Below are 18,213 nucleotides of genomic sequence, written 5' to 3'. Positions count from 1 at the left end.
CAAATCCGCCAATTGAAGTTTTGCTTCTTCTTTCTCCCTTTGGGTCTCTGTAGTACCAATCCTACAGATTTTGAGGTGTTGATCTGGAGTCCGTCTGCTTCAATGTAGGAATGGAGATTGTCCAATTTTCTCTGAAGACCAATTGGGGTCTGGTCCAGAATAAGCAGATCATAAGCATACAACATACAACCAACAGAGATGTTTTTCAGTTTTAGCGAGAATGCTTTGACATAGAGTCTTTTATGGCATAAATAAAGAGATTGAATAGTTCAGCAGCAAGAGGGCAGCCTTGCTTTAGTTTTTTTTGGGGGGGGGGCAATTCCAATTTTCCATCTTTGTCCATAGCAGTCCTCCGTTAACACTATCAAAGGACTGAGACACATTAACTGCTGCTACATAGATTTTTGAAGCTTCTTTCAGGACTCTTAATTTAAAAATATTGAGTGTGTGAATAGGTTTAGACAGTCACCCACTCCTTTGACAAAGCCTGTTTGTCTGTCGTCTTAGAGACCAGATGACTTTATCCACTCCTTTAGGTTTCTCAAGATCAACGTTCTGAACATTTTTCCAAGAAAGTCTAGAAGGGCGATCAGATGGTAATTTTTTGGTTCTGCTCTATTCCCCTTTTTGAATATTGGTATGACCACAGCCGTCTTCCACAAATCAGGGATTTGCTTAGTTTCTGCTATTAGACTGAGCAGGGTCATGCAGAAGACTGGCCATTCTTTGGGTGCTTTTTTTAACATTGCGTTAGAGAGACCATCCAGTCCTGGGGCACGCGAGCTACTGACTTTACAGATCAGTGGTAGTGAAGTGACATATAAACAACGTATAGCATGATTCTTTTGTCTTGTATTATCCTTGCTTGATGTAGTGAGACATTTCTGCATGGCAAGTCACCAGGTGCTTGCTTCGCTCTTCTCTTAGTTGGCTCAGAGTTATTGAAAGAAAATATATTTTGTTATTGCTCATTTTTAGATGGCATATTTTGGCAGTGTCAATTGCTTATAGATAACATGTGTGATAATGCATAAAGGAAAGTGAGCCCTATTCCCCGTAACTGTCTGAAGATTGCAGATCAAATGCATTAACTATGCACAAATGCCCCTGAATGCTTTGCTGGTCTCATCAGCGCGAAATAAGTTAACAATAAAGAGCCCGTATGGCCGTCCCTCAGGTGTTACAGCAGCCGGATCCAAATTAATGTGCAGGTTTTAGGAATGTGACATTATTACTGGAATTATCTTTTCAGCGAAATGCATTTTATGGCGCCATGCAGCAATATATGCTCTGTTGACTTTAATGAGTTGTGACTCCTGATAGTTTATGTAGCAGAATATTTGCCCACATGTAGGATATGGACTCGTCCCTTAATGGAAAATAACATAAAGGAAAACCGTTAAAAAAAGATCAGGAGTTAGAATGTCATTTAGCCATCCGGAGACGACACAGTAATTAACTATTGACACTTGTGAATAAGCTGGCACAAATTAATCTTGACACATTTGCAGACGAGTGATATCTTACAGTGAACACTTTGTAATTATATTTCAAAATGAAAATTAAATGACACTTAAAACTAGGTTGTCATGCTCGACGAAGCGAGCATGTAGCTCAACCAATTGGCAAATAAAATTCAGATCTTGCGCCACATGGTGCGCTGCACATGCAGCAGGCCAGGCGACAGCCGAGTGTTCCATGCCTCGATGCCACGTTTCACTGTGCAGAGCTGCCCATGCAGCAGGCCAGGCGACAGCCGAGTGTTCCATGCCTCGACGCCACGTTTCACTGTGCAGAGCTGCCCATGCAGCAGGCCAGGCGACAGCCGAGTGTTCCATGCCTCGACGCCACGTTTCACTGTGCAGAGCTGCCCATGCAGCAGGCCAGGCGACAGCCGAGTGTTCCATGCCTCGACGCCACGTTTCACTGTGCAGAGCTGCCCATGCAGCAGGCCAGGCGACAGCCGAGTGTTCCATGCCTCGACGCCACGTTTCACTGTGCAGAGCTGCCCATGCAGCAGGCCAGGCGACAGCCGAGTGTTCCATGCCTCGACGCCACGTTTCACTGTGCAGAGCTGCCCATGCAGCAGGCCAGGCGACAGCCGAGTGTTCCATGCCTCGACGCCACGTTTCACTGTGCAGAGCTGCCCATGCAGCAGGCCAGGCGACAGCCGAGCGTTCCATGCCTCGATGCCACGTTTCACTGTGCAGAGCTGCCCATGCAGCAGGCCAGGTGTTCCATTCATTCAGTTGTCAGCACTAATTATTTTAGGAATATGGGGCCTATATCTTGCCTGAAGTGTACTTTATTCAATAGGGTCACAGCAGGCCCAGCAGGCAAAGCAGGCCATATTCAGTGAACTGGCCTGGTGCGTTTTCAATCTGTTCTGTTTTGGATAGATCTGCTCACTTTGTAATGTTTCCATTTTCGGAATTATTGTTCAAAGTCCTGGACAAAGAAAACCCTTTCTCTCTGCACATCAGTTCCTTTTATGCTCACACCACTGTTGTGTGTATGCATGTATTCATTTTTATAGGGCGCAAACAAACCAAGACCCAAGGCATCTGGGCTCTAGCAGTAGACCAGGAAAGTAACAGGATCAGCTGACTTAAAATAGAAAGGTTTTGAAAGCTTTTCGGAAACGCAAGTGATCAGGGATATCTCGCAAACCCTGTGAGAGAGAGTTCCATAACATTGGTGCGAGATTGGAAAAGGAGCGTCCTCCAGACCTTGACCTGCAGAAGTGCAGAGAAGTTTTGACAAGCAGATCGGAGCCTGTGTGCCAGGACATAGCAAGTGAGCTTTGACTGAAGAAAAGAAGGACCTACGGAGTGGGCAGAACAGTGTACAATGCAGAATACCTTGAATATGATCTGGTTTCCAGCTTCTGGTGCCGCCATTAACCACGCAGGGGTTAATCACAAATGATTAGGTGTTCTGAATACTCTATTTAGTAATGCAATATGATTGGGGCCCCTTCCAAAGTGTTTTGTTGGACCCCTAAGGTTCAACTTTCTGAAGGCTTTTAACCAACAAAAAATCAAGTCATCTCCACTGAAATTCCTTATATGAAACTATCTCCGATGAATTGATTCAATGTGGAGATCCTGAAAATACAACGTTACTATTTGATGGGCCATGGAGTCCCACAAAAAAGGCTTTGGGATCCATTAGGAGAAAGGGGCGGTCTATGCAATGCAAGTCTTCTAGTGGGTGGGTCAACTCACACATAAAGTGCTTGGTTCTCATAGGTTCTTTTCAATGGGAAAAAGCCAATTGAAAAACAAAACGTTTTGTGAATCAGGTTCTAAGTGTGTTACAGTCGTGCAGGATTTTTTAGAGATCAAGAATCGTTGCCCTGGTTTGGATTGTTTTTTAGGGAAGTTTTTCTGTGCATGCAACAGATTGGCCGCAGGACAGAACTGGAGTCTACCATTTATTGCTTATCGCTGCCATTAGCGGATGCTCTCATCTTTACATTTTGAACATCTTGGATCTGGGATCATCATTGAGAAATTGGAATTCCGAGTACCAACTGGCCGTAACATCCACAGCTCGTCCTAGGCTCCTTGCCTAGAATGTAAATGCCCCACGCGTCCTGCTATAACCATTGGATTCAGTGTTGCTTTATAAGTATCCCCCAACGTCAATGGTGGGAGGTTTTATCATCAATGCACAACGATTGGTGGTTTGCATTGAGGCTGACGAACAAGGTTGCATTTTTGATTTTCAATTTAGAAGAGCACATAGATCATGTGGGAAACTTCACTGGCTGGTATATGTCTCTTGGTGCCCTGCTTTACTGCAGCTATGTGCATGTGTTTACTCCACTCTGTGGAAATTGGATCCTTGTACAGTGGGTGAAGTAGGTGTCCAGTTCATGTCATTGGCGTGTGCAGCGATACATAAATGCACCATAGCTTCAATCTCTCTTTGATAGACAGACATGAAACATGTATTTAATTCAAGATAATGTCAAAGTTGATTATGCCACAGGTCCCATTCATGGGATCCAGCCACAAAGAAACAGGCTGTCAGAGCAAATGTCTGCATTCTATCCTACAGGTGAGACCACCAGGCATAAAATGAGGTCAGGTAGCCACCAACAGTAATGAGCATAGTCAGGATTAATGGTAAAATTGACGTGTGGCTTTCATATGGTACCTTTACAGATATGTGACCTTTCTATACGCGGTGCCTGTGTGATAATCCCTCTGCCACAGGGCACATAGCTTATCCCAGATCTTTAAAAATGTACTGCCTCACTAAATCAACTGATACTCTTTAAAGATAGTGAGGTGCAGTAATTGTAGACAGCTATGTGATTTTGCCTGCTGGACTGTGAGTCATAAATGTAGAAAACTCAAGACCACCACCGCCACCACACTCCTGTGGAGTAATGCAAGGAATAGCCAGCTAAAATGAAGGGCATGGAGAAATGTAAGGAGTCGGGGTTGGAAGGCGTACTACATCTTGAAGTTGTGCTTACTTTGTATAACACGTCTCTTAACAAAAATAGAATTGCAATTGTAAATTATTTAATAACACTTGATTTAGAGACATATAGTACTGAAGATTCAAAGAATGTGTGAAACAATGTCAATAATACTGACAGATTGTTTAGTAAAAATATGTTAGCCACGCTGTCATTCCACCGGGCTTGTGAAAATCGAGTACAGTTCAGCATATCAATTGTTCTTTCTCTACTTTTGCTATATCTATTTTTTCTATTTTTTCTTTAATTAATCAAATAGTGATCATGGTGATGTTTTCCTAAATTGTATGTGATGTGCATTTTTTTGCTATATATCATGCCTATTCGTGATATATGAATTGTTTTATTTTTAATGTTATGAATGAAATTCTGATATATTTTTGTATTTGATAAACTAGAAATATTGAAAAGTTGTATTCCAACTATATCAATAAAAAAAAAAAAAAGAAGTCGTGCGATAGGCATAGGAGTGTGCAGTGCTGTAGTCATGCATGGTTCCTCATCCACTTTCAGCTTTTTCACAGCACCCGGAACCACAGCACCACTTTCAGCTTTTTCACAGCTGCTGCAACCAGGGCACAGTTATTGGTGACTGAGCACCAGCCAAAAATAGCCCATGGACCACATCGAAGGACCAGAGTAGGAGGGGGTCCACCAGCCCAGCAAGTGGCAATCCCAATTTGTGTAACGCTCCTCCATACATTTTCAAATTTGTGAAAACATATTTCCAGTCCTCAAAAACATCCCCAAAAAACACATTTTAACAAACTGCCCAAACCTTTAAAAAAAAATGGCGACTAACGTTTGAATCGTTAATGCACCAAATCTATATTTTAAATGTTTAAAAATAGTTTCCCAAATGTGTAACAATCCTGAAAAGGTGTTGTAACTTTTTCCCTTTACATGTCGATTGTTTTAAAATCTTGAAAGTATTTTTCTATGGGCTACTTTCCCCCTTCAGTGTATGTATTACTCGTGTAGGGGGGCCATGACAGTATGGCTTATGTAGATTGAAACTCTTCTTTATACAGGTATATTAATTTGTTGTCACTATTTTGGTCAATAATCATATCATGTACACAATATATCTGTGCTAGCGGGACAGTGGTCGAAAGATGACAATCAGTTGTACTCTTTAATACATACTGGCCCTGATTCACCAAAACATATTTTGAATGGGAAAACCTCATTGAAAAATACTTTGTAAATCAAGCCCGCAGTGTGTATGATTGGTTTTGTAATGAAGGCTTGTTATATTACTTCACCGAGGATAGGCACATAGGAATGTTGAGGCCAATATATTAAATGCCCAGTCTGCTTAGAAACGACTTGAGTCATCATCCCTGATGCAGGACAGCTGTGCTCTAGCATCACACGGTAGTATCATAACAGCTTATCAGAAGTTTGAGGGGCGGGATGTGCCATATGATGCATACACAGTGAGATTGCTGTTTAATTCTATCCTGAGCACAGAAGGGCCTTGTGAATCCACCCTCGGAGATAGAAAGGCCCACCAACCTGGATTTCTTTGGAAATCACTGTGTTACCACTTGGACATATGTAAAATCTGTCTCGTTGCCTAATGAAAGATGGTCTGTATACCATAAACTTAAAAAAATAAGCAGAACTCACCAACTCTTTGCTTCGGTTCCATGTCATTTCTCTGTGGATATTTTAGCGAAAAAACTCGTCGGGTTTTTATTTTTTTTATTTTGGGGGGTTCACCCCCAAGCTCACCATCCCCTTTAATGTTTGATCTATTCCCGAACACCCACACCCCATATATATATTTATCTAACCCCCCCAAAAAATGTGATGAGTTTTTTCGTTAAAATATCTGCGGTGAAAACCCTGCAAAATTTCATTCCGCAATGAAAGGCCGTTATACCCATTGCTTCTAGGCACTTAATATGAACTGTCCCTTTCAGTTGGGTTGGCAATCATGACCTATGGAATCCAGTCGAACTCAGAATTACTTCCATTTGCCACTTAAAAAGCACATTTCTAAATGTTGACAAACATTTGCAAATGACACTAATCAGCTTGACTGTCTCTCCATTGCCCCGCTTTAACAAAGAGATCCTTTGCATCCGTGTAAGACTTCCATAGCAGCAAATCCCAAATCCAGGCAAGTCCTGTGAAACTGGGCTCCAAAGGATGGGGACAGATGTACCTTGGGCACGAGTAAACCACATCTCAGGGAAATGTTAATGCGGTGAAATTTTGCAGAACTGGACGTCTTTCTGCAAAGTTGAGAGGTAGAAACTGACGCGGGACTCGCAAATAGGCAGATTTCCTATGTCCAGAGAATACCATGCACGTTCCCGACATGTGATTTGATGTTGAACAAAACGTGATATATTTGCAGGGGGGCTGGGGGCGGGTGAATGCTTATGTTGAAGGGTTGGTAACCTTTTGTCTAATTTTGGAACATTACAACATGGATGCCTGTATAGTATTAGAATTCACTGCTGAGATTTCTGTTCATTCTGATGTTAATACGCGGCCATTTGATGTTCTTTTGTTAAATCCAGATTGCAAGACAACAGCAGCAGCTTCTGCAGCAGCAGCACAAAATCAATCTACTGCAGCAGCAAATTCAGGTCAGTGTGCTTCCTCCTGTCCTCCGCATTGTGCCTACGTCACATTAACTGTGTATCAGGGAACCAAGCACATTACCAGCAAGGCCAACGCTAGGGAGAATGGCATTGAGACTGCCATTGCAGCCTCCTTTCACAAAATGACACCCAGAAACCTTTTAGAAGGAACATTGATGGGCTTACCAATGTTCGGTCTTCCATTCATTGTAACATAACTGAAGCGGATATGTTTGTGAATGAAGGTTGGTATTTCTTTGAAGCATGGCGGGCGGCTTGCATTTGACTCCTCTGACATGAAGGCACAGGATACTGGCATATGTGGTGTGTTCCATTGTGGGATCTCTCAGTCCCATCCATGGAACATCCAATGCTGGCGGAGGCCGGGACATATCATGATGAGTCCTAGTAGACCCACAAGCGTCCACCACCAACACTGTCAATTTCAAGACTTGGAGATATCTCTTCTTTCATTTTGTGTTGATTCAAGGTGTTCACACTTGAGGCAATTTTCACAAGGCACAATACATACACAGGTTATCTGCCAGCAGTACAATTACCGCAGCAAAATAGGTGCACCAAAGTCTGCTGCACTGAAAAAGGGGCTGTGGGGACCTGCCGGGGACAGCCTTCTGACACCACCTGTCCCCCACCACCTTCTCAAAGGATACTCCTGCAGCACCGGCGGCGCACGATGAAAAGCTCTTGTGCACATGTACTAGTGTTTGGGCACGAGAACTTGCTTATGCACCACCCCAATTCATTCTGGATGTAATAGGAATCACAGAGCACTGATGGGGATTGATAACCTGCACCTGATTATGTTTCCAGAACAGGCATCAAGGGTGCATAACAATGGGGTGCCTTTTGTAGGCACGTCACTACATATGCAATCCCGAAATGCCAGTGTCCGGAGCCTGCTTCCTACTGAGATATGCATGTATGGCCGGCTGTGGGACTCCTGGCAATGCTTGCCCCTCTCTGCATGTACATTCCTGTTGAGGATCTGAGATATGTGTGCAGAGCGATTCGAAGGCAGAACTTTGCCCGTCGCATTCTACCCGTTCCTCTTTTGCAAACTAAACTCTAAGTGATTTGGGATGACTGCACGAGTCTTACTAAGGCTCTCTTACTTCAGTTTCCCAGGCCCACTGAACTCAAGAATTGCTTGAAATGCATTCCAAAGGAGAGTGGACACAAAACACATTGCCTGGCACTTCCCGGTCACGCCATCTGAGAGGATTCCCCACTGCATACCCACTCACTATGCACTCAGGTGTCCTAGGACAAGATGAAGACCCAGGGCCCGATTCATGGAATTTTTGCACGGTTCAAAGTAACTTTGCACTGCCAACACAAACCCTGATTCATGGAACTGTGCAAAGTGTATTTGTGCAGTGCAAAGTCAGTGCAAAGTCATTTTTGCAGTACAAAATGAACTACAATTGCCATAGTGCAAAAATACGTTCTTTCATGCTTCTTTTGCATTAATGTAATATATGCTTTAAAAATAAATTAAATTGGGTTCTGATACCGCACTTTATGCCGGAGTCCAGCCTCTAAGCACCTGGCCAGGATTCAAACCTGTGCTGCTCTCGGCCGTTGCAGACAAGCACATTGCTTCTGAGCTATCGTCCCACCCCAAAGAGTCTTATTAACACTAGGATAAACATTGCCTGTGTGCACAAAATAATTGTCATTTGTTTTTTATGCTGCCCTGCTGGTCATATAGTGCACAGTTTATCTACTGCTGCCCATGGTGTGTGCGTAGACTTTGCATTGTGCTTTGCTTCATGTTATGTGCACGGGGGATATCTTACGACACATTGGCGTACACCTTGTAGATTATACCCTTTGAGCCAGGTGTGTGCTTCAAAGAATATTTAATTCTCTGCAACCTAAGGGGTTGGTGTCCTGTAGTGCGGCTACCATGTAAAGGGGTCTCCCTCGTGCACTTCATTGTATCCTCCCAGGCCTGGAGCCTGGTTCATATGTGCTATGCAGATCTTTGGGAGCGCGGCACGTGGCACTCACAGCCACAATGAACCGTCATTGCTCTTTCTATGGCACTCATGCAATTTAATGTTCACACTCAAGGGTTGCAACCCTCAGATCTGCATTTCAGGAAAATATTTCTCAGTGACATGTTGCCCTAATATTTATTACCTGATTCCTGTTTAATGCCAAGCAAGTGCTATTTTCCACCAAAACTGAGGGAACCGGGTAAGCTTAGCCAAGCTGCCATCGTACAATGCGGGACTTGTAAAGACCCATCTAAATCATGGGTGCCTGGGGAATGGAATCACTCAGGGAAACCTTTTGCAAGGCAGTGCTTTTTTTGTTACTATGGGCCTCATTATAAGTTTGCCGGTCTGGGAACTACGGTACCAGTAATCTTGCCAGTACTGTAGATCCCGGACCAGCAAACTCTGAGTTCTGCTTGCGGGTGCATTTGCGGCCACCAGGTCTGACCTGGTGGCCGTACCAGCACCCGCGAGCAGAGCATGTCGGATGCACCGACACCGTTCATAACGGTGCCGGTGCATCCGGCTTCGGCATTTCCATTGAGCCCTATGGTGCTCAAATGGGAATGGGGAAGAATTTTTTCTGGCTCCCAGGAATGGGCAAGTACTGGGTCCAGCAAGGCCGAAATGACCCGGTATTTGCCCATTCCTGCGTGCTGGTAATAAAAAAGTACCGGCGGCAGCCCTGCCTGTATTACAGGCACGGCTACCGCCTGCCTCGTAATGAGGCCCTATGTTTCACAGTGGACAGCCTCACTTGAACATTTAAAACATGACTTCCACTCTCAGAATGCACTTCGGGAGGAGAAATAGAATCAATGTCTTCACATAACTTTACCGCCGACCTTCGGCGGGGTGCATGGTGCTGTTTCTTTCTCATTACCCCACCTAGGGACATGTTCTCTCTCCCAGTGTCTGTCATTATCAGCCACCTTCAGTTCTTCCATCTTCAGGGCTGCATTACCTCCATTTTGTGGTTCCGCCAGCCGGAGCCGTCGCTGAGGGACCTAGGGAGGCTATAGGCCTGGGTCTTTTGGTTGTAGGCCTGCATAGAAGCTCAGGTAATACCAAAAGGCTGGCTAGCCCAGAGTCCTGACAGTCTCGACATTAGCACCGCCCTGGATCTTTTACAAACCTAGCAACTCCCCTGCCACCAGCCCCCGCTCACAATGTGAGAAATGTCATCCTCTAATGGAGAGAGGCACTGCACTAGCAACTTCTGTGCACAATGTTTCTATCAGCCTCTACTCCAGGAGCACAGGATTGGAAAGGGTGAAACAATAACTGCAACAGCTTATGGTACACGAGTGACCAAGTTCATATCCAATCCAGGTTGCTCATTGCTGACTTCCTTTACCCTGAGTAATACAAAACACCTTATGCCCATATGGTAAGGGCTCATCACACAGGAAGAACCCCCACTCCGGGCTTTCAGGAAAGGCACATGTCTCTCGAGTGCTAAGATCACTACCTTCTCTCACTGTGCCACCACGATTCTTTTTCTAAAAGCCTGTAGCGTGTTCAGCCACAATCGACCTTCCGAACAATCTTCAGAGTGTGGCCGTGCTGTCCTTCATGCGACCAAGTGAGCCATTTACTGCCTATTGCTATGGACAAGAGTAATTTGAAGAACAAATGGGAGGAAAGCAAATTACCCCCTCTGCCTCTTTAGCTGCAGAGAAGAACAAGCTCCCATGACACCCTCAATAAACTCCGGAAAGCCCCAGCATGACAACACATCATGCAGATTCTTATGCATTGGTGGTGTGCGCATAGGCAAGAGTGAAGAGCAGTGCCCAGAGTCTAAAGGTTGCCTAGAACTGTACTATGGAAAGTCCAAATTCATTCACCCATTGATTCAGAGTATTTGCTATCTTCTGATGTACCCCTCTGGCTCATATACTCTAAATATTCTTGCCCTCTAGAATCTCATTTAGTGAAAGGACTTAAAAGATTGTTATTTTTTTACAATGTTCTATCCATCTATCTAGGCTCCTTTCTATAAACTCTAATGACCTTGCCGGTAAGTGCTGCGCATGACAGAGTCGTCCATTGGGATGCGCAGGAACACTGAACATTTGCAGATAATCAAATATCATTCCTAACACCATAGCAAAGAAATCACCTGACTAGCCCCACACAGGGACTGTATTATTTGATACAGAGATTGTCAGGGAAGTGCTTCTCTATGACAGAAAGCATATGTGCTGAACTGGCAGGAACATGCCACGTGCTACTCTCTTCTGTTATTGCCCACGGAGGGGCACTGCACTAGAACAGGAGGAGCCCCATTACTGATGATCATTGACCAGGCAGCCTCCACAATTCCCGCTACACTGGAAGCCGCAAGCAGGACACTGAAGCAAATTCTCGTCTTCATCTCATGCTTGATTAATCGCTGAAAATTCACATACTCGAGTGAGCTGAATAAGGGCTATGCCTTTATGGGCCTCCCATGTCTAAAGATCAAGAATAATTACATTCCACATTAGCCTTCATGGCCGGCATGACCTGCTTAATTAATTTTTCGCTAGGATAATAATAGCAGATATATATTTAAAGATATGCTTCATCATTAAGTGTCTAATTGACCTCCAATTTTAAGAGCTGGACCTTTCCTTTATTGCCTCTTGGAAATGGGTTAAACATTTCAGCAATTGAAATCTGCTGGAGACACCGGCTGGACTCAATCGCGCGCCATGGTTAGACTGCGAGCACGCTGCTTAGATTGCCTGTGTTGGTACTCGGTACTAACAAGTGAAAAGCAAAAGCACACCAGTGGCTACCATCAGGGTGACGGAAATTACGTCCAAGCAAATTAGCACAGGCCTAATCCTAGCTATATGAGGTCCGGACAGGAAATGACACACAAATGCAATTAAATGGGTTCAAGTGTCTCTTGAAGGAACCCAAAGGGCACAGATAAAGGTTCCAGATTTAGGAATAGCTCCGAGTTTCTTACCAGAAATTCCACACTATTTTATACTGGAATTGACTGGAAGAAAATAATGGCGTTCCGCTTTATTTGGCTTTTCTTGTGTGCGATTGACTGTGCTTGAGGACGACTTAGTTAAACAGCACAGTTCCATTTGGGAGTGGGGAATCGGGTAGAAAAATTGCCCCTTTTATTCTGCTATAGTCAAGGTTTAAAATCATGCTAGTAATATCAAAAGCTTGTAACATATAGCAGACTTATTTTGCAGATCTCAGAAAATGTTTTTTTCCTCCTTTGCAACATGATTGCAAGACCTTTACTACTAGCTATGTATAATTCCATTCACAATTCTGTAGCGTGAAAATAAACTGCAGACAATCCATGTTTCTGCTGGAGTGCTGCTCGTCAGCATTGACTGTGCCAAGTCAAATGTTTGCCTTCGAAATAACTATATTATAGGCCAGGTAAATGTTCAATTAGTCAATGAAAAGCAGAGAGGCGGTGAATCGTACAGGGAACTCACAAGATGATACCCTTCTGACATCTGACTATTCTGGTATCATCTGTGTGACTTTGGCCACTGTCTCTCATTTTCTTAGAAGCATAGTTGTCAGGGAGGAATATTACGGCATTTCTGTTTCATGTCACCACACGCCTGCTCCTTGAGGTCTGACTGCTGGTCTGTGTGTCCCTCCCAGTGGCTCCAAGCTTGTAAACAGGACGAGATGCACGAGGCATGGTGGGTGAGGGGTTATGGTTACATTGCTAATCATAACTGGTGGACCTCAGTGGTTTCAGGTTTTGCACTGTAACCATAATGCCCCTTCAACTAAAGTTTGTTTTTCAGAGACATTCCCACGGTCATATATAAACACATGTGTGTGTGCACTATATATCTGTACCCTTGCCCTTTAAAATAGTCAAAGTTTGGTGATCTGGTCCTGGAAATCTCAGAAATGAATCAGGGCCAAGTCAGCGGAGCTCTGCCTGTAGCCTGTAAACCAACCCAGATCTTCGTACCCAAAAAGAGAGATCACCACCCTCAAGAGGGCCTTATTAGTGGAAGAGCACTGAGAAGCCCACAATCTCCTGTAAAATGTTGTAATGGCAACACTTCACTAAAGGGTTTTATGCTCAGCTCTTCATGTGTTAATATAGAGGAGGTTGCCATTAGGATCTTAACCGAGTATGTTAAGAAGAATGACTCTGCCCTCCGTAGGGTTCGATACATGACAAAACCTCAAATTTCATCTGCCTTCAGAGTTCCAACCACTGATAATCCTCTGGGGATGACGTAACCGAGTGTCACCAAATCAGTGGTTGGAGAAGAGAATCATCTCACAGCTTAAGGTGCTTTATCAACCTGGGCCTTCCATGAGCCAGTGCTTGAAAATCTCATGCCAAAGTAATATAACTGTTGAACTTGTTCGAGAGCAGCACCCTTGCCCCAGTATGATCTTGTATTTTAAGTGCATCTTTCTTCCCATGGCCATGATCTTTGATGTAGAATATCTCAAAAGCCTTGGATACCTCCATACTAGGTCCCCGTTTCATGCTACCCCAGGGTCACTCATAGAGAACCAAACATTATTTATCAACCTAAATTATAGTGCAATAATAAACCAAATAAATTAAAGACTGTTCTTTTCTGTATTTCTATTTATTCGTCATTTCTAATTCTTCTAAAATGCAGCGAACACATGTTTCACACCTCTTGGCGCTTCCTCAAGGCTTGTAATCCAGTTTTAGCATAAAGCTCATTTTATGAGATTAACTTGAACCAGGGTTTAAAATATGTTTTTAAAAACATTTTCTCTCTAAAACATCAAAGCTTCATAACGTTGCACACCTTCCTTCATATTCAAAGAATGCAAGACAAATATTTCTAAATGTTTTCTAGGTACTCTGTTCTGTCACATGTATCTATATCTTTGAGCTTTAAGTGGCAGCTCTAAACTTCCCAATAGTGTTTTTCAGTTTTTAGGTATTGAACTATTACTTGGCTGTTGGGGAGTAACCATTTTTCTGATAAGCTTCCTTTATCAGATCAATTAAGGCTGAATCCAGTCTTTCTCTGCAGCCTTGCGGTTGCCAAAGCCCAAGTAAAAGGACCTCTTCTGCAGTGGTGGTTCAAACAATGAGTAGCCTGAGCCCTGCTCATTGCTGCCCACTCTCCATCTCACCCCGTCATACTCCTCTACAACCCCCCTCACATTTTCATAAAACCAGCCATGCAATTGCATTTTGTACAAACTGCACATGCTGGCTTTGGTAAACTGGAAATCCTACATATAGGGAGTTGGCATAATCTCATGTTGAGTTAATACATGAGCCAATTACTATGGAAGAAAGCTCTGAACACAGAGGAGGGATCCTCAGAGTTGACAGAGTTTATGAAATCATCCCTAACGTATGTGCCCACTTGAGCATTCATTTTGAGGTTGACCTGTACCATATAGCCAAGAATGTCCATAAAGAGCACAGGCATGGTCTGAAGTGAAACAGGATTTTATTAACAGAAACATACCCACCTGTAGGTCAAACACAAACACATGCATGTCTAGACAGTCTTTTGTCAATAGTTCAACCCCTTCAAATGATTCCTTCTACAGTTGACAATGCTGGGGCACCTTTCTGCCACTCACAGTCTGTGTGATTCTGCTTCAGCAAGGCATCCAGATGGCAGCCTCTTGATAGTCTTAGGGAAGCACCTCCATTCATCCAGCAAGTCATACAGACAATGCTGGGTCTCTGTTACCAGCTGCAGATACAGCTGGAGTTTTTCTTCTACTGGCGTGGAAATCCAGCTGGGATTGCATGTCTAGGTCCCTACATGAGCACTTAAGAAGGCCTTATCACCTCCCTTGCCTTAAATACTGATGTATACCCTCTGTAGATCCTCTTTACCGTGTCCTAGGCCTGACTGTTCTTGATGCCACCCCACGTGCTTGCTCCTCCTCCCACCATAGGCTTGACCCCTGTAGATTGGAGTCTCACTCCTACCACCTGTCTTCAGCAATGCATGCCCTCTTGTTCCTTACTGCTCTCACTACTGCCTTACTGACATTAAGGTCCCCTGCACCCTCCTAGATCTTCTCCTTCTCCTTATGGCCTCCTTCTACCACCTCCTGGTGTCTCCCTCCTGCCACTACTTCTGTAAGCCTTCTTCCTAACACCTTTCTATTCCCACCTCCTAATATCTTTCTACAAGCAAATCCTGATTTCTCTCTCCAACCACAACCTGATATCTTACTCCAGCCACCATCTCATATCTCACCCCAACCACCTCCTGATATCTTTATATAACAACTGCCTGAAGTTCCTCATCATCCACTTCCTGACATCTCTCACCATCCACCTCATGGTGTCTCTTCTCACCCTATTGTCTCCGCTCTACTCCACCCCTTCCTGCCTCACAGTCAACTCAATCTTCAACCTCAATCCTGAATCATTGACCTGTGCCAAACACTGGTCAAAAACCTTCTCCAAACCTTTACACCTCCCATTCCTGGGACTGCCCTTTTAAAGGGGAAAGGCTCTTCCTCAGGCTCTGGTCTGGAAATCAGTGTCTGCACGTGTGTATCCTTAGCATTGGGTCTGTGTGATTTGTTAGGCTGCAATTGCTTTCCCCATTCAGATGTAGCATGTCTTTCATTTTGTGATCTGGGCGGTGGTGGGATCATGTCTTTAAGAAGCTGGTCTGTCATCTTGGTTCTTTTATCTTTACTAATCAGCACATGTGAGTGGGCATCCGTGAGATTCAGTGGTGCTGTGTCAGCAGTGGGAGCTTTGGCAAGAGGTTGCAACATTTCGGAGTTGTACAAATAGTCTCTTATGAGATCATAGCCTGTATGTAGTTGCATATGGGTTGCGAAAGTGGTGCAGTGCTCCCTGAGAGACTGTGGGACTTCTAAGGGGCCAGTAGTAATGTTATTTGGGATGCAACAACCCCCTGTCCAGGGGGAGTGCTAAGTGAAGGCGACCTGGAGATCCTCCACAAACTGGTCACCAGGTCATCATCTACACCTCCCAGTAAACCTCAAAGTTCTTGATGTTGTTGGTAGAGAAGGGAAAAGACCAACATGTTGTGGAGGTATAAGTAACTGAGATGAAACAGATGTTGTTATCCAAGAAGAAGATCCTCATTTTTGGCATTCACTTTAGAACACTTCTCCTAAAATAACAAAATAACAAATTATTATATCATGCGTTGTGCTGAGGTGCTGCCTATTAGTGTGAGGCAGGGTATTAAACCCATGCTGCTTGGCCTTGTCTTGCTTTCAGTGCAAACTTGTTGCCCCTGAGCTATCCTCCCAGCCAACATCGCATACTCTTTCCAGGCCTAGGAAAAGAGCAGTTCTCATTTGGTCCATGGACCCTGAAATAATCCTGCATATCATTTATGTATGACTGATTGTTATCTATCTGAAAGAAAGTGTTTGTGCCATCAAACTCAGATGACTTCAGTCTTCCCAGGAAGAGAGGATGATCAGCAGTGCCAAAAGGTACAGTCTAACTAGAGCTCTGCCACTGCTGTGATCCAAATCATCCCAGAGATGATTAGAAAGTGCTGTGATTACAATTTCATTGCTTTTGACGGGCCTGACGTCTGACTGTGCAGAGTTCAATACACTGTTTCCTCTACATATGTCTGTCACAGATGTAAAACTACACATTCCAGCTCTTTCACCAAGAATGGGAATTGGAAAATGTACATACAATTACTCAGATCACTTTGATCCATTGATGGCTTTTTAAGCAGAGGGGGGTCAACCACCGTCTTCTAAGGGATGCATTTGAGGTTAGAGTTCAATCGTGAATTGAATAAATTGAGCACCTTGTTTCCAAATAATGATAACAGACTTTTGAAAGTCTTCTTTGAGCTGGGTCCTTTGGTGTTCTGGAGAAGTTAAAGAATTAATTATTACTTCCTACCTCCTTTAGAACAATTTCCTTGAAAGTCCTGAATAATGGACCTAAAGTCTTGATAACAGATACATTCCTAATTGCATATAATCAATCAAACATAGATGTTCAGGAAGTTCCACAACTGATTTTTCCCATTTTGTTTGAAAAGTGGCTAGATGAAATTTCATGTAGAACTCATGAAGTAATTACACTAGAGGCTAGAGCTCTTGTTGTGGCAAGATCTTTGATGTTCATGTTCAAGAATAGCTCCCTGGACATGTTAAATGCATTTTTTTCTGCCTGTAACATAGACAGGTACCGAATGAATAATACATTTATACATTTGGATTTGCCTTCTAAGGCTTTTTTTTATTATTGGGGAGAGGAGGTTATAAGAGCATCCACTTCCTTTCCTCCATATGTTTGATCTTGAAAGAATAATTTATGTTGTGTAGCCCCACATTTACGGCTGTATTCTGGAGGCAATGGAGTATAGCATATTTGTAAGAAAGACAGAGAAAGATGATTTCAGGATTGGTGGAGGTATCATTGAGTATAAGAGTATTTTATAGATTTCCAAGACCTGAAGTTGAAAACAGTTTAGCCCATATCACTCCATCAAGCACTGGGTCAAACATCATGAATTAAAATGGCATCCCAAATTGGCCCGACCACATAAATAGTTGGGATGAGATGGTTCACACAGAAAAGTCTATTTTTGGCTTGCTATTTCTCTGTTTTTCATTGTTGGCCTTCTGCATAGGTTTCTACTTTATTTCCTTCTGTTTGATCTACATTGTTAGAAGTGAACTGTATGATATGCCCAATGTCATGCCAACTCATGACACATTTACGGGCATCATCTGGGTTCCATAGCTTTGTCTTCCACATCCTACTTATGTGAGTCAATTTAGCTTACATTAACATAAAACTAAGATTAATCCTAGTGAAATAGCTCTATCATTTTGGAACTGTCTTCATTGGTCATTCAACTAAGTGAGATAACACTTTGTATTACCAGAGTAAATGAATTGGCATGCTCTTCTGTAGTTTTATAAAAGAATTGAATACAATATATTACACACATGTTCATTCTTAAACCCCTTTTCTTTTTTGAGGGTTACATATAAAACATATATTACTAGTTAGTGGGGCTTCTTTCAGGTGAGTTCATATGGGGTGAACAGTTGAATACTGGTGTTTAGTTAAAAAAAACTCCTTTGTATATGCTTTGCATTGCTGTTGTCCTCCTGA

At 43.4% G+C, this 18,213-nt stretch overlaps 1 protein-coding gene across 18 annotated transcripts in view; it reads left to right on the top strand.

Annotated features, from left to right (window-relative positions):
• SOX6 (SRY-box transcription factor 6) overlaps window positions 1-18,213 on the top strand; it is a 1,055,545-nt gene that overhangs the window by 696,562 nt on the left and 340,770 nt on the right. For all 18 annotated transcript variants that reach the window (XM_069623758.1, XM_069623756.1, XM_069623746.1 and 15 more), the window contains one exon: window positions 7,030-7,098. In XM_069623758.1, coding sequence (XP_069479859.1) covers window positions 7,030-7,098 — 69 coding nt within the window. The remainder of the gene's footprint in view (window positions 1-7,029; window positions 7,099-18,213) is intronic.

Source organism: Ambystoma mexicanum, chromosome 11 (genome assembly GCF_040938575.1).
Source record: "Ambystoma mexicanum isolate Mex_15411 chromosome 11, UKY_AmexF1_1, whole genome shotgun sequence".
Taxonomy (NCBI): domain Eukaryota; kingdom Metazoa; phylum Chordata; class Amphibia; order Caudata; family Ambystomatidae; genus Ambystoma; species Ambystoma mexicanum.
Note: the sequence above shows the minus strand (reverse complement) of the source record. Positions and strands in the feature narration are given on the sequence as shown.